At 39.8% G+C, this 15081-nt stretch overlaps 1 protein-coding gene across 1 annotated transcript; it reads right to left on the bottom strand.

Moving 5' to 3' along the window:
- Window positions 1-7159: 7159 nt before the first annotated feature.
- Window positions 7160-8270, bottom strand: LOC111916962 (uncharacterized). Its single transcript, XM_023912608.3, has 2 exons — window positions 7858-8270; window positions 7160-7395 (listed from the first exon to the last, which is right to left on the bottom strand). The coding sequence occupies exons 1-2, from the start codon at window positions 8166-8168 to the stop codon at window positions 7386-7388; spliced, it is 321 nt and encodes a 106-aa protein (XP_023768376.1). The 5' UTR covers window positions 8169-8270; the 3' UTR covers window positions 7160-7385.
- Window positions 8271-15081: the final 6811 nt, after the last annotated feature.

The raw sequence follows: 15081 nt of genomic DNA, 5'->3' as shown, positions 1-15081 counted from the left end.
TCCGCTCACTGTCGTCAACACCAGCCTACGAACCTTCGATCCCGTTGAAGAACCCTCGAAGCTCCGGTCACCAGCCTCATCGCTAGACAACCACCTCCCCCGACAGCATCCGCCTCCGCTCTGATCTCCTCCAACAAATGACGAAGCACTTTCGAGATATTGCTTGTTCTAATGAAGCACCATAGCAATCGCAGCCCCACCACTCTTGATTTGTCGCTACCAACAGAACCAAACCCACCGAGCAACCACCAATCGCTCCGCCAACGATCACAGCCCTGTCGATCTCCCTGCAATACAAGCGACACCACTCGACCATCGCTATCCTAACCGGTTAAATTGTCGGCTCTCATACTTGATTAATTGCCTTGCACTCGTCAAACCCTGGTGAGTAATTACCGGGAGCTCTGATCACCGGACGATCTCAAATCGCCAGCCAATCGTCACTGAGATCGCCACCAGACGACTAGCAAATATTGCCGGAAGCCGCATGATTGCCCCGATTTCCTTCAGCGGTGGCCGATTTCCTCCTTCTGGGCATTTCCTTAAACCAAAGTGTGAAAGTGAAGAGCCATCGGGACATTTTTACCTGATACATTTCATACACAAAGTAGAATTCAGGCCTACGACTTCTAAACCCTAACGGGCTGGATTGTTACATATGGGCTAACAGTCAATTTGGGCTCCTTAAGCATATGGGTATCTAGGCATCCTAAAAAAACAATCAAAATAGCCCAGTTATTGTTAAAACAAATTAGCATGTTAGCTAATGCTCAAATGCTTGCAATTCCACCGAACAAAATAAATTTCCAGAATATGAATTGCGGTCTGTCCGACGTTTCATCAAAAAAAAAAATAAGAAGAAAGAGAAGAGAATACGAATTTGGGTTGTGACAATTTAGGCTTCATATAAATTGGTATTTAACGGGCTACCTCCAAACATCATATATGGGCTAATTTCGCAAAACAAGACAAGCCGCTCAAAGCTTGCGTGTTGTGATTCTGCTCAACAAGATACATTTTCAGAATGCGTTGCGACTCGAACTCTCGCGACATTTTCAAGAAAAAAAAGGGGGAGGGAGAAGAGTAGTACGTTACTACTACTCGCAAAAACATTTCGAAATAGCCTACGGTAACCACGTGGCCCGGCTATCAGCATCCACACCGACCAACTTCAGGAAGTCTCACTACTCAGCTCTCACCATTAATGTTGATCGGCTCCCCCTGCTAGTCTTACTGCCTAGCTCTTAGTAGTCGCACAGCTCGACCTTCAGCAACGACACGACCTAGCTCGGCAGCTGCAAAGCCCAACCATCAGCAACTACTTTGTCTGACTCCCAGCAGTCGCGCTGCTTAGCTCTCGCCAGCCGTGCTACCCAGCTTTGTTAGTACTTGGGTTGCCTAGCTCTTTCCAACAGCTATGTATCTCGCCTTTCAGCGGCTATACATCCGTCTTCGCCTCCTCTAAAAAAAAGGGGGAGGGGGGAGAGTTGATACAACACTATGTATAAGTGCTTTTTATTCCGAAGGGGTAGAGTTAAAGTACGTAAAGAGCTGATGTTATAGTGCACTCCTGAGGTGACATTAATATTCCGGGTCGAAAGATCAGCCTCATGGTTCAACCCTTAGTAGTCTTGTTGCCCAACTCTCAATAGTCGTGTTGCTCACTTATCACTAGCAGCTCGCTGCTCGGGCCTCAACGGCCCTACTGACCAGTTCCTAACAGCAACCTCGTTACACACCTCTTAACAATAGCTATACTGTCAAGCCCTAAGTAGCACCGCCACATGGCTCTCTGCAAACAGCCAAGACATCTAGGCATCATTTATTAGTACGACTAGCGATGCAGCAAAGCACCAGGTACCATTCCGCTTTAACCCAAACTAGTCACACGAGCTAGACACATAGATTGTAGGGTGCTACGCCCAGTCGTGCAAGGGTTAGTACCCTCGCCTTGAGTCGCCTGGCTTCTCAGCCCGACTCAATTATAGCGGCATGCTCCGCATACGAGGTTCAATACCCTCGCCTCGAGTCACCTGGCTTCTTAGCCTGACTCAATTATAGCGGCAAGCTCCGCATGCGAGGTTCAACACCCTCACCTCGAGTCGTCTGGCTTCTCAGCCCGACTCCATTATAGCGGCATGCTCCGCATGCGAGGTTCAGCACCCTTGCCTCGAGTCGTCTGGCTTCTCAGCCCGACTCCATTATAGCGGCATGCTTCGCATGCGAGGGTCAGCACCCTCGCCTCGAGTCGCCTAGCTTCCCAGCCCGACTCCATTATAGCGGCATGCTCCGCATGCGAGGTTCAGCACCCTCGCCTCGAGTCGCCTGGCTTCTCAGCCCGACTCCATTATAGCGGCATGCTCCGCATGCGAGGTTCAGCACCCTCGCCTCGAGTCGCCTGGCTTCTCAGCCCGACTCCATTATAGCGGCATGCTCCGCATGCGAGGTTCAGCACCCTCGCCTTGAGTCGCCTGGCTTCTCAGCCCAACTCCATTATAGCGGCATGCTCCGCATGCGAGGTTCAGCACCCTCGCCTCGAGTCGCCTGGCTTCTCAGCCCGACTCCATTATAGCGGCATGCTCCTCATGCGAGGTTCAGTACCCTCGCCTCGAGTCGCTTGGCTTCTCAGCCCGACTCCATTATAGCGGCAAGCTCCGCATGCGAGGTTCAGCACCCTCGCCTCGAGTTGCCTAGCTTCTCAACCCGACTCCATTATAGTGGCATGCTCTGCATGCGAGGTTCAGTACCCTCGCCTCGAGTCGCTTGGCTTCTCAGCCCGACTCCATTATAGCGGCACGCTCCGCATGCGAGGTTCAGCACCCTTGCCTCGAGTCGCCTGGCTTCTCAGCCCGACTCCATTATAGCGGCATGCTCCGCATGCGAGGTTCAGTACCCACGCCTTGAGTCGCTTGGCTTCTCAGCCCGACTCCATTATAGCGGCATGCTCCGCATGCGAGGTTCAGTACCCTCGCCTTGAGTCGCTTGGCTTCTCATCCCGAATCCATTATAGCGGAACACTCTGCATGCAAGGTTCAGTACCCTCGCCTTGAGTCGCCTGACTTCTCAGCCCGACTCCATTATAGCGGCAAGCTACGCATGCGAGGTTCAGTACTCTCGCCTTGAGTCGCCTGGCTTCTCAGCCCGACTCCATTATAGCAGTATGCTCCGACCATTCCACGCGATACTCTCCCGTGTGATGTATCTACGATCGCTGGCAGCCAAGCCCGATCCATTCCACACGACGTTTTCCGCGCGATCTATCTACGATCGTTAGCAGCCAAACCCGATTTGTTATACTCGAGGCTTTCTCGCATGACACCTCCATGATCATTGGCTGCTAAGCCCAAGCTATTCTCCTAAGTCGTGCATCATAAGTCGCGCATCACAAGCTTCTTCCACACCATGATCTTGGCGCTTCCTCTCTCACAGTCATCATAGTTCTCTTGTGCTCGGACGATCGATGAAGTGTTACCTACATTACAACCTGCTATAGTGAGGATACTCTCCAGCAAGAAGGTCATCCCGACAGCGGCCCTACTACCTACGGCCCTACGGCACCTCTGTCTCCTGGCTCTCGGAAACAGTCCCGCTGTGTAACCTTACCTGTAGCCTCGTCGCGTACCCCACAACACCTCTGTTTCCTAGCTCTCGAAAATGGTCTCGCTATGTAACCCTACTTGTAGCCTCGTCGCGTAGCCCACGAATGTTGATCGCAGCAACAGTTACGTTGCATCTCACCGACCGGCTCGCACTCCTCTCAATGAAGGAGTATCAAGTCAGCTCAAGCAGTACTTGGCTCATCGCACAACCCCACGGCTCTCGTGGGCAAGGTTCGGTCGTTCTCTTTATTATTTAATGTATTGGTGCTTTATCTAGTTCGATCCGATTGTCAGCAACCCAAACGCATCAGACTAGGGGGACTTGACGACGCACAATTTATATGACTAAGTCCAGTCCGATGTCATTGGTCGCATACCAATAACACCAGACTGGGGGGACTTGATGAGATATGGTCCACTGGCGTGGCCTAGATTGCTCTAGCGCGCCAGCCTGGCCTGGCGCGCTCCTGCCAGCCTTGCCTGGCGCTCCCTTGCCATCCTCACCTGGTGCGCGCCCGCCAGCCCTGCCTGGGGCGCGCTCGCCAGCCTCGCCCGACGCCTCCGGGCGGCCTTGCACAGCTCCTTGCTAGCTGGGCCTGAATTGGGCAGGCCCAAGGCCTAACCTAATTATCCCCTATATAATGAATAGTATCTCCTCCATGGAGAGGGACTTTCCCTTGGACCTTCCCCTATGGCTCAGCCGCCACTATACTCCGGCGGGGTGGCTCAGCCACCACCCGCCGCCGTCAGCCACCAGCCCCAAGATGGTTCTCTCCAGCTATGGAGAACCATCTCAGATCTTCTAGCTGATCTAACTTGACCGTCGGAGCCCGCTCCCGGGGCACAGTCCCTGGGTCGGCTCTAACGTGTCTCTCTGATTGTGATGTCAGATCTCCGCCGCAGCAGAAGACCAGAAGACTCGCCGGAGGTTGAGGTTTCATCAGATTGCGATTTTCTTATGTGAGGTTTGAATTTTTTTTTCAAATCTTTTAAGGAGCAATAGGATATATTATAATTATAAAGTATATTTTATTTATATAATTAGAAATTGTCCTCTTTCCGTTTTGTGGAGGATGTAGACGATGTTTTGCTTACTATGTTCTACCCACACAAAAAGAAAGTACTATAATTCATCATTTTATCGTTTTGTTGGTATGGTTTCCGAAGGACCAAAATTGCCAACATATGAAAGTCTAGGGAACAAACCTACAAACATCACCATATACAAATGTTGAAGGAGTGGAAATTGTCGTTGTTCAAATTTGAGGGGTATAAATAACATTTTATAAAGTAAATAATGGAAAGTGTCATTTTACAAAGTAAAGGAGTAGAAAGTATCATTCTACAAAATAAAGGGGAGGAAATTGTCAATATAAAAATGTCTAAGGACCAAATCTACCGATATAAAAAAATTTATGACCGAAATATAAAATAAAAAAGTATATTTGTGATCAAATTATGAAAACACAAAACAATACTATTCTTTTTATTATGTATAATAAATTTTAATAATATTAAATTTTTAAAAGATTTAAAATTGCAAATAAATTATTTTTTCCAAAAGTAAATAAAAGTATATTTTATTATAAATATATTTTAATATTTAATCATATCTAATTCTTTATATATTGGAAATAACTTTTTTTTATCATAAAAATATGCTTTAAGATTTCGTTCCTATCTAATTCTTAAGTTGTTAAAATACATATACCATATATAATAGCCGAATAAAATATGTTTAAATTTAATTTACTTAATGATATATCTTTATTAGGTAAATTATATGAATGGTCCTTATAGCTTGGGATAATTTGTATATTTGGTTCCTAACTTATTTGTTTAACTCGGGACGGTCCCTAATATACGTTTTTATTGCGTCTGTAGTCCCGTAGTCCCTCACACATAAAAAGACTATTATATTGTCCTTACCTTTTTCTTTTTCTTTTAATAAAATTGTTATATATATATATATATATATATATATATATATATATATATATATATATATATATATATATATATATATATATATATATATATATATGTTTTCTTTTTGAATTTAGTGTTATATATTTATGAAATCTCTTCCGGTCTTTCATCCATTTACTTATCTATTGCTTGAAGTATAGTTCCACCTCCGTCTGTGCCACCGAAGTAAATCATCACCATCTTTGCCACCACATAAATCACCTCATTGAACCCACTCAAACCATATGCATTAAAATCAAATCAAAAAATACTAACCGGAAATCAAACAACAAATCCAGATCAGAACACAGAGAATGTTTATGTTTGTTAGTTTGGATGTGACGATGATTGTGTCGATGACAGATACAAAGGAGGTGTACATCGGCGTTTATTGTGCAGATTGTTGGAGATGATGCAGATCGGCGACTGATGGTGCATACTAAGGGGTCATATGGTCGATGGTGTAGTTCTATGACTTTCAAGTCCAGATTGATGACTTTCGAAGGTTCCTGGAGGCTTTAGAAAAAAGATCGGCAACGTACGTAGGTATATGAAGTGTTTAGAGTTCAGATCAACAACCTATGGATGTTTATGGCAACATCTGGTTGTTTCTACATTTGTGGTCCGACGATGACCGACGGTTTTTAGTGGATTTAGAGTACAAATCGATGGCGACCTGAGGTTTTAGGCAATGTACTGTTATTTCTGGCGTCTAGGGTCCATTCGTCTGGCGGCGTCCGGTGGTTTCCGGCGACTTTGGTCCGGTGGTCCACAGATTCCACTGAGGTTGTTCTTCCTTTGGTTTAAAGAAGAAATATGGAGAGAGAATAGGAATGTCATACTACTTTTTAAAAATGGGTTTTTGTGGGGATGATGCTTCAGAGAACGAGATTAGAGAGGGAGAGAGGTAATGAAGGTTGCTGGTGAAGTAAACGAGTATGTGTGAATGTTACGAGGGTGAGAAAAAGCTGTTAATTATTAGCTTTATGTTACTTTTTATTTTTACATTTAATTAAAATATAATAATAAACAAAAATCTTAAAAAAGTTTAAAAAATTATAAGGGCATAACAATCATTTAAAATCGATTAGGAACCAACCACGAAACAAAAATACATTATAAGAACGGTCCGAGTTAAAAAAATAAATTAGGGACCAAATATACAGAATACCTCAAACCAACCAAACATGATAAATTAATAATCAATTCTCATTCAATTTCCTTGTTCATTCCATTCCGTTGTTCATTCCAATTTTTGTGATTCCATTCAACTAAACAAAGCAAACCCTAAAAGTCAACCAAGAATTCGCCATCTCTAAAACATAAAAACTCATGTTTGATGATTCAGACTTTGCAAATTTAGGTAACCTAAACCGGACATCATGATCATGAAAAACTTCACAATGTATTGAAAATTCAATTAAAGTGATAACTATTTTTATTTTCAACTCCAACACCAAATAACAATGAAGTAATAGCAACATTCAAGTCAACTTCGAAACATATTTATATCAAATCAATAATTGTGTGTAAAGAGTAAAAACATACACATTTTGATGAAGGTATTTAATCTTTAAAAAAATAAAAGCATATAAAGTCAAAGATTTTATATTTAAAGTTATCATAAGGTTTTCATAGGCCTAGATAGTGTTATTCTCCATATTAATGCACAATTTCACATCTGTAACATGTAATAAAACTATTTCATGAGAAATTTAAACGAACAGATCAACAGATGTTACAATTTTATGCAGTAAATGGCTGTGATCAAAGCAACAAAAAACAAAACAACTCTCTTCTGCATTCAACCAGATATGCTCAATAACCCCTGCATGTCAAAAACAAAACCATAACATAACCTCAAGGCCTTTAAAGTTGCCAAAAAAGTGACACATGAATTCGAGTAGCTTGATCAAATTCCAAATAGACTAACTAATGCACAACAAAGAACAGAGATCAACAGGTTAAGATGTCTTTAAATATCATGCTCTCAAGTTTCATCCTGATATTCATGAAATGGTTGGCACTGAGTTCGATAGAACAGGGAGTTTGAATACTTTCATGTAAGTGAGTCAATCGGTTTCCTCCATTGAAAAGAAAAAGTAAATTGAACAAATCAAGAGATGTAAACATGTAAATTAACAATCTTGCAGCAATATATATACCAAAATCAAAATCTCCAGGACCCTCTATGTTCACAAGCAACATATATTTGACGAAAGTGCAATCAGCTAAATACCTAAAACACGTAATGCATAAACTTAAAACAATTAGAACCGCATCATCGTACCTGACTTTTCTAACGAGAATCGATTTGAGCTTACGAGCCAGGTCTTGCGATTTAAGCCTACGCTGTAGATTCTTTCGAGCCAAAATTCGTTTCTCTGAGTTCTTGATGTGATATAACTGTTCGTTTTTAATCATCCGTTCGATGCCACTCGATTGCATTATCCTCTGCATATAAGTCAGTCCTCTCTCCAAATTGTTGTTCAGAATCTTCACTCGGATCCCCCGCCATTGCTGTAAATATGAGATCTGATTGTTTAATGCGACATTTGGGCGTGTGAAGATGGACGAGAAGCTCCTGGACACTGAGTTCATCTTTTAGGGTTTGGGTTTTGGGAAATTTTGCATACGACAAAATTAGAAAAATTGAAGTGGCCTTCAATGTAACAATTTTCGTTGCTAAAGTCTAAAAGGACCGAAGGGTGTTGGTTTTAAATTTAGCATCGGAGATAATAAGTGAAATTTAATATATATATATTTTTTGTTTGTATACTAGTGTAAGATTATGTATTACATGGGTTTATTTAAAAAAAATATGAAATTCTAAAAATTTAAGAAGTTTAAATTTATAAAAAAAAAAATTAGAAAAATATTGAATTATTAAAATTAAAGTGTTTTTCTCCTTTAAATTTAAACATATAATTTAAATAAATAAACAAAGAAAACTAATAGGGTTTTAATTTTGAAAATTTGGAATTAGAAGGAAAGTCAATTAATGAAATTGATATGCATTTATTATTACATTTATTGAAATTAATATATTTAATAAATTATTATATGAAATTTAATAAAAATGAAAACAACCACAAAATGTCATGTGGAAAAAATTTAATTGAAAATAACCACAAAATGACAAATGGCAAAATCAATGAGAGTGTGCCATGTGGCAAAAAGATTTTCATTTATTATAATAGATACGCTATTTTTCTTTTATATTTATTTATTTAATTTGTTAAACTGTAAATATTCGGTCTTAATAACCGGCTACTCCATGTAAGATAGAAAAAATGACTTAATAAAGATAATATATTTTTCATTTTGTACATATTTAGTCATTAATATTTTTATACATTTTTAGTCTTTAATATTATTTGTATTGCAAAATAAGTCTTTGTTATTTTTATATATATTCAGTACTTACAAACATTTTTTTTGGGTTTTTTTCACGACATCCTATGTAGGACAATAATTAGTAAGGTGTTTGGGGTTGTTGATGTTTATTGTCACCACGGCCTCGACTGCTTGGTTGTTTAGGTCTTATGGTTTGACTTAGGTATTGTGTTATGAGCGTCGTAACTTCTTTATATGATCTTGGATTTTAATGATCTTTATATTCATGCATTCATATTTGATTCTACTACAACTTTTGTTTAAATTACTCCCATTAAAAAGTAATATATATATATATATATATATATATATATTACTTACGATTTTTATATTCATGGGTTCTTTATGAATATATGTATGAAAGTTTTTTTTTTTTTTTTTTTTTTTTTTTTTTTTTTTTTTTTTTTATAAAATCCTAAGTAAAAATATATTACTTTTTAATGAGATTAATCTGAAAAAAAAAAACCCTTGTAGTAGACTCAAATATGAACGCGTGGATATAAAGATTGTTAAAATCTGAGATCCGAAGAAGTTACGACGTTTAGAACACAAGACCTAAGCCAAACCATAAGTGTAACATTTCGATGATGATGTATTTCTAATTTTAACCCTGAGTATGAAGAATAATTGCATTGTGTATGAGAAATGTTGTGAAATGGCTCATAGTGGCATTTTTGTAATTTTGGATCGAACTCACGTACGCTGAGCGTACAAAGCGTGCGCAGGGCGTACGTGCCTGATCCACAAACCCTAATTTTTAGGGTCTGGACCCTTTTTATACAACATTATCTCTCCAAGACTCATTCCCTCATTAGCCTCCAACCCACTTTTCCCTTCAAAAGCAAACCCTAATCCATCTAGAGCCTTTTTGAGCTTTGTGTGTGTATCTTGGTAGTCTTGAAGGAGAAATGAAGAAGAGAAGATCACCTTGGAGGAGAGAGACTCTTTAGATCCATAGTAACATCATCTTTTGGCATCATTTGGAGGTATAAAGTCTTGAACTTCGCTTACATTTCCTTAGATCTTGTTAGTCTTGATTCATGGAGCATTTTGGTCCCAATTCTTGACCTTTATGAGTATGGCATGCTCTAGCCCATATAAGTTGTCCTTTCAGACATTTTGAGATGTCTAGAAGCATAAAAATGTGATCTTGGATCTTAATTCTTCCCCATACATGTGCTAGGATGTCCTAATGGATTAAGAAGTTAGGGTTTGTCGGTATTAAGCACTTCTAGCCATGCAAAGTCATAAAGTTGGAAACTTTATGACTTATAATGTTATTTTTGGGCATAGATATGGTTTTAGACAAAAAGTATTAATGTATTAAGCTCTTTTTGAGAAGGGTAGCTGACTAGGTGCGTACGATGGGTGTACCAAATGGTACGTTGCGTGTACGTGGTCTAAGTCCCGACTCTTCGATCAAACGGAGTATGCCAACGTACATCTCTGCATACTTGGCTGGTTTGTTGAGTTTGACAAATTTTGACTAAAGTGTATTTTGGGTAATTTGATAATAATTTTAAGTTGGGCAATGATTTGGATAATAAGTGACGGGTAGAGTCGGTATTTGGAGCAAAGATTTATTCAGCTTTTGTTCGGTTTGATAGGTGATTTTTTTTCACTGTACTTGTGGGTCGAAGACACGAATGTAGGCCCACTAGATTATGTATCCTACTTATATGATAGTGTTATGCTAGTATATGATTGATTAGTATATCTGCATGGTTATCTGTATTTGTTAGCTCTATGTTTATGTTTGTTTGTTACATATGCTGACATATTGTGGATGGGTTGAGGCGGTCCAGGCCGAAGGCCCGTAAAGCGGTCCAAATAGGTTGTAGGCCCTGCAAGGCGGTCCAATCGGGCTAAAGGCTTATATTTGCATGCTTTGATTGTTATGTGGTGTGATGGTACTTTGGGGGAACTCACTAAGTTTTGGCTTACAGTTTTAGTTATTGTTTCAGGTACTTCTGAGGATCATAGGAAAGCAATGTCAGATCGTGCACATCTTCATATTTTCATGATATTGACTTTTGGGACACTCTGATATGATTTTACTTTTTAAAACAATGACTTTTCTTGTAAAACAATTATGGATAATGATTGTTTTCGAAAATTTTAAATTTTTATGATTTTTAGGATGTTACAATAAGATCTAAGCAACCAAGCAGCCGAAGTTGCATTGGTTATAACCCCAAACAACTTATTAGTGATTTTCCCACGTAGTATGTCATACGAAAAACCTAAAAAATCGGTCATAAGTATTGAATGTGTACAAAAACAATATTGACTTATTTTGCAATAAAAAAAATTAAGTACTAAATGTGCAAAAAAATATTATGGACTAAATGCGTACAAAGTGAGAAATATATTATTCTATTAATACATTTTTTTCGGCTTACCTAGAGTAACCGGTCATAAGGACTGCATGTGTACAATTTAACGAGTTGAAGGGGTAAATATAGACGAAAAAAAATTCTAAGTGACAGATGTATACAAATCGAAAAATATATTACTCTTTTAAGTCATTATCCCTAATATTTATTTGACAAAACTGTAAAAGTTGTCTCAATGGTTGGTAAAAATATATAGTTTTGATTTCAAAAGATTTGGTGGTGTATAGTGGTCCAATTTTAAATATCTTATGTGATTTCGATTCTTATGATTCCATTTTTTGTGTGGTTTTGGTCCATATCTAATTTGAAATGTCGAATACGCCCTTAAATAATTCTTTTTAAAATTCTTTCAATTATTTTCTTATTATTTTATTTAAAAACAAAAAAAAATCCCACTCACCCTTGTCATCTCCTCCATCCCCCCTCTCTATCTCACCCATTCACTTATTCACTCACTCACTCACTCACTCATTCACACTCTCTCTCCCTCTCTCTTTCTCTTTGTTTCTCTCTCTCTCTCTCTATATATATATATATATATATATATATATATATATATATATATATATATATCATATTTAAGCACGCCAAGATTATCATTGGAGAAGACAGTCGGTCAACCTCTACCCACCAACCACTATCTCAGACCATTTTTCACGTTTCATCTCCGACAACCAAGAATTTTCATCCACAAATTAAACTGAAATTGAACCACCATGAAAAAACAAAAATAAACCAAAATAAAAACAAATCGTAAACCCGATGAAATCAAAACTAAAAATTGTAATTAACATCAAGCCAAAATCAAGAACAAACCAGGAACCTGCAACCAATATCAAAACCTAAAAATGTTTCCAGATCCAAAAATCACCTCCTCTTGATCCAAAAATTGAAAATGGTTTCGATATCAATCCCCCAATCAAAATGAGAGTTTACAGATGATGAATCTACGGAGGAGATAGTGAATCAACTTTTCACGGCGGCGAATCGATTTTTATTCATGATTTCAAATCCACCACCATTGACCTTTGTCATTGAGTTCAGATTGGGATATAAGGATTTTAGAGGACAGGATGTTGCTTGGCTTCCTTACACAGAGTAAGTGGCATGGGCGACAAGATGTCGGGGATGGCAACTTTGGACTCACCGATGACGTTAGGAAGAGAAGATGTCGATGTGTTAAAGGTGGAAGGGAGATGTGGTGGTGGTGGGGTGGGGGGAGGGATTGCGTACACTGGAAGGCGAGTGTAGACGCACCAATGATGTTGGATAGTTTTCTGATGAAGGTTGTGGATGATAAACAGGTCTTGTAATTTGGGAATGGGCCAAGAGGAGTGAATGGGGAAGAGAAAAGTAGTAGGGTGTTTTTTTAATGTTGAAAATATTAAAATAGATAATAAAAATGAAAAATAAGTTATAAGGACATAATATTCTTTTCAAAGTACATAAGGACCAAAATCATTAAAAATATCCAAAATAATACCACCGATGCAACACTAAATGTTTTAAATATTTTTGGACCGAAAACATATATTTTTGACAACCAAAATACTATTTTTGCAATTTTATCTAATTATTATATAATATTGATTTATTTTTGGATTTAAAATAAAGATGTTGCACCTGGTTCCTGGTATGTATGATTTATCTAAGTATTTTACATTTTTAACCTTGGACTCGGCGAGTTGTATGCTTGACTCGCCGAGTAGGGACGGGATATTGAGCACGTTTAACGTGGAGACTCGGCGAGTCCATATCCTGGACTCGGCGAGTCCGCCAGTCTGGATGAAACCCTAATTTCAAGGGTTTGCACCCTATTTAAACATCTTTTTGTGCCTCATAACGACCCCCATTGCGTCCAAAACACCCCTCATGAAGCCCTAACCCTTCTTTTAGTGATTTGAGTGCTTTTGGTGTAATTCCTTGAAGTTTTGGAGAGAAGAAGAAGGTAGATCAAGGGAGAGGAAGAGGATTCAAGATCTTTGTGCCATTTCAGAGCTTCTAGAGGTATTAGACTCAAAACCCTCTCTGTCCCTTCGTTATTAACTCCTTAAGAGCTTAAGGTAATCATTTTAAGGCCTCTTCTAGTCTTTATTTTTGAGTAATGAGCTTATTGTGTTAAGGGACTTCAGATCTAGGCATGATTGAGCTCCAGGAGCTCGGATCTATTGCCTTTATGAGCCTAACTTGTGTATAAGTCCTAGATCTACTCTCTTAATCCTTGTTAAGCCTCTTAATTCCCTTTTGATGCATGAATACACATAAAGTTGGAAACTTTACGTGTAAAACCTACCCAAAGAACCCAAATCTATGAATGGAATGCAATGAATTCAAGCAGAATCGAGTATATAGTAACTGCATGCATGCGACTCGGCGAGTCGTTCTTCGGACTCGGCGAGGTGAGTCGCGAGTCCCCGATTTTCCCCTTTTAAGTTATGCCGAGTGGGATCAGTGAGCCATAGGTGGACTCAGTGAGTCGGAAGCCAGACCCAATAATGGAAGGAATCGGTGAGTCAATGCCCTGACTCGGCGAGTCCAAGGCAATCTTCTTGCCTCAAGAACAGACTCGACGAGTTGTTCATACAACTTGACGAGTCGGATGAAGAATCATTGGACATCAGTTTAGAAGTAGAACTCGTCGAGTCATCGCCTAACTCGACAAGTAGAGTTGACTATAAGGACAAATGGGAAGGATACGGACTCGACGAGTTGGCGAGCCAACTCGCGAGTCAGGTAGTTGACTTTGACTTTGACTTGGTCAGGGGTAAAATGGTCATTTTACCCCAAGGGCAGTTAGCAGTGTTTGATCGAGTGTTTTGTGGGAAATTACAGCCGAAGGATTTTCGGAGCAGCATCAGCAGCAGACAGACAGTTCCCACACAGATCAACAACTACTACGAGGTGAGTTACCTTCCAGTAGCGGTGGGTCTACGGCCACAATGTCGGCCCATCAGTAGGAGTTGTATGATTAGATGATTGTCTCCGTGATATTCATCTAGGTTTGCTATTACCTGATATGTTTATGTGCTAGTATGATATGATGCTATGTGCTAGTGATAGTAGGGGAGATAGTCCCCAGATTACCGGTCAATAGGGCCGAAGAGGTAGTCATGCCCAACCATGCTAGATAGATTATGTGATATGTGTTATGTGGTAGTAGTAGGGGGTGAAACAGTCCCCAGTATCCGATCGAGAGGACCGAAGGGGAGACCAGCACCCATATATGCTAGTCAGTATCCAGTCTAGAGGACCGAAGGGGAGGCCAGCACCCAGATATATTAGTCATTATCCGGTCGAGAGGACCGAAGGGGTAGGTCGGGCACCCAGATATGGCTGACAATATATGTACGTTATGTGATTATATGGTATGTGGTACAGTGGGGGAACTCACTAAGCTTCGTGCTTACAGTTTGCAGTTTTGGTTTCAGGTACCTCTTCGTCGAAGGGGAAGGAGCTGGTGCGGTAGCGGCACACCATACACACACTGTTTTCCGCATTTATGGGATTGTTCTGGGATTTACACTCTGACATTTTGATTGATTACATGTTTTGGTTTTCAGACATGGTTTACGTTTATGAAAATTTTTTATTAGACAATGTTTATTTACAAATGATTTTATTAAGTGTTGTTTGAAAAATGAAATTTTTGGACGTGAAAAATGGGTTGTTACAAGTTGGTATCAGAGCCCTAGTTTGAGGGGTTCGGACACACCTCCGGGAGT

This window comes from Lactuca sativa, chromosome 8 (genome assembly GCF_002870075.4).
Source record: "Lactuca sativa cultivar Salinas chromosome 8, Lsat_Salinas_v11, whole genome shotgun sequence".
Lineage (NCBI taxonomy): Eukaryota > Viridiplantae > Streptophyta > Magnoliopsida > Asterales > Asteraceae > Lactuca > Lactuca sativa.
This window is presented reverse-complemented; position numbering and strand designations above follow the sequence as displayed.

What these genes read in the sequence shown, in the direction of transcription:
- LOC111916962 (XM_023912608.3), bottom strand. Translation starts at nt 8,168, where the DNA reads ATGAACTCAGTGTCCAGGAGCTTCTCGTCCATCTTCACACGCCCAAAT.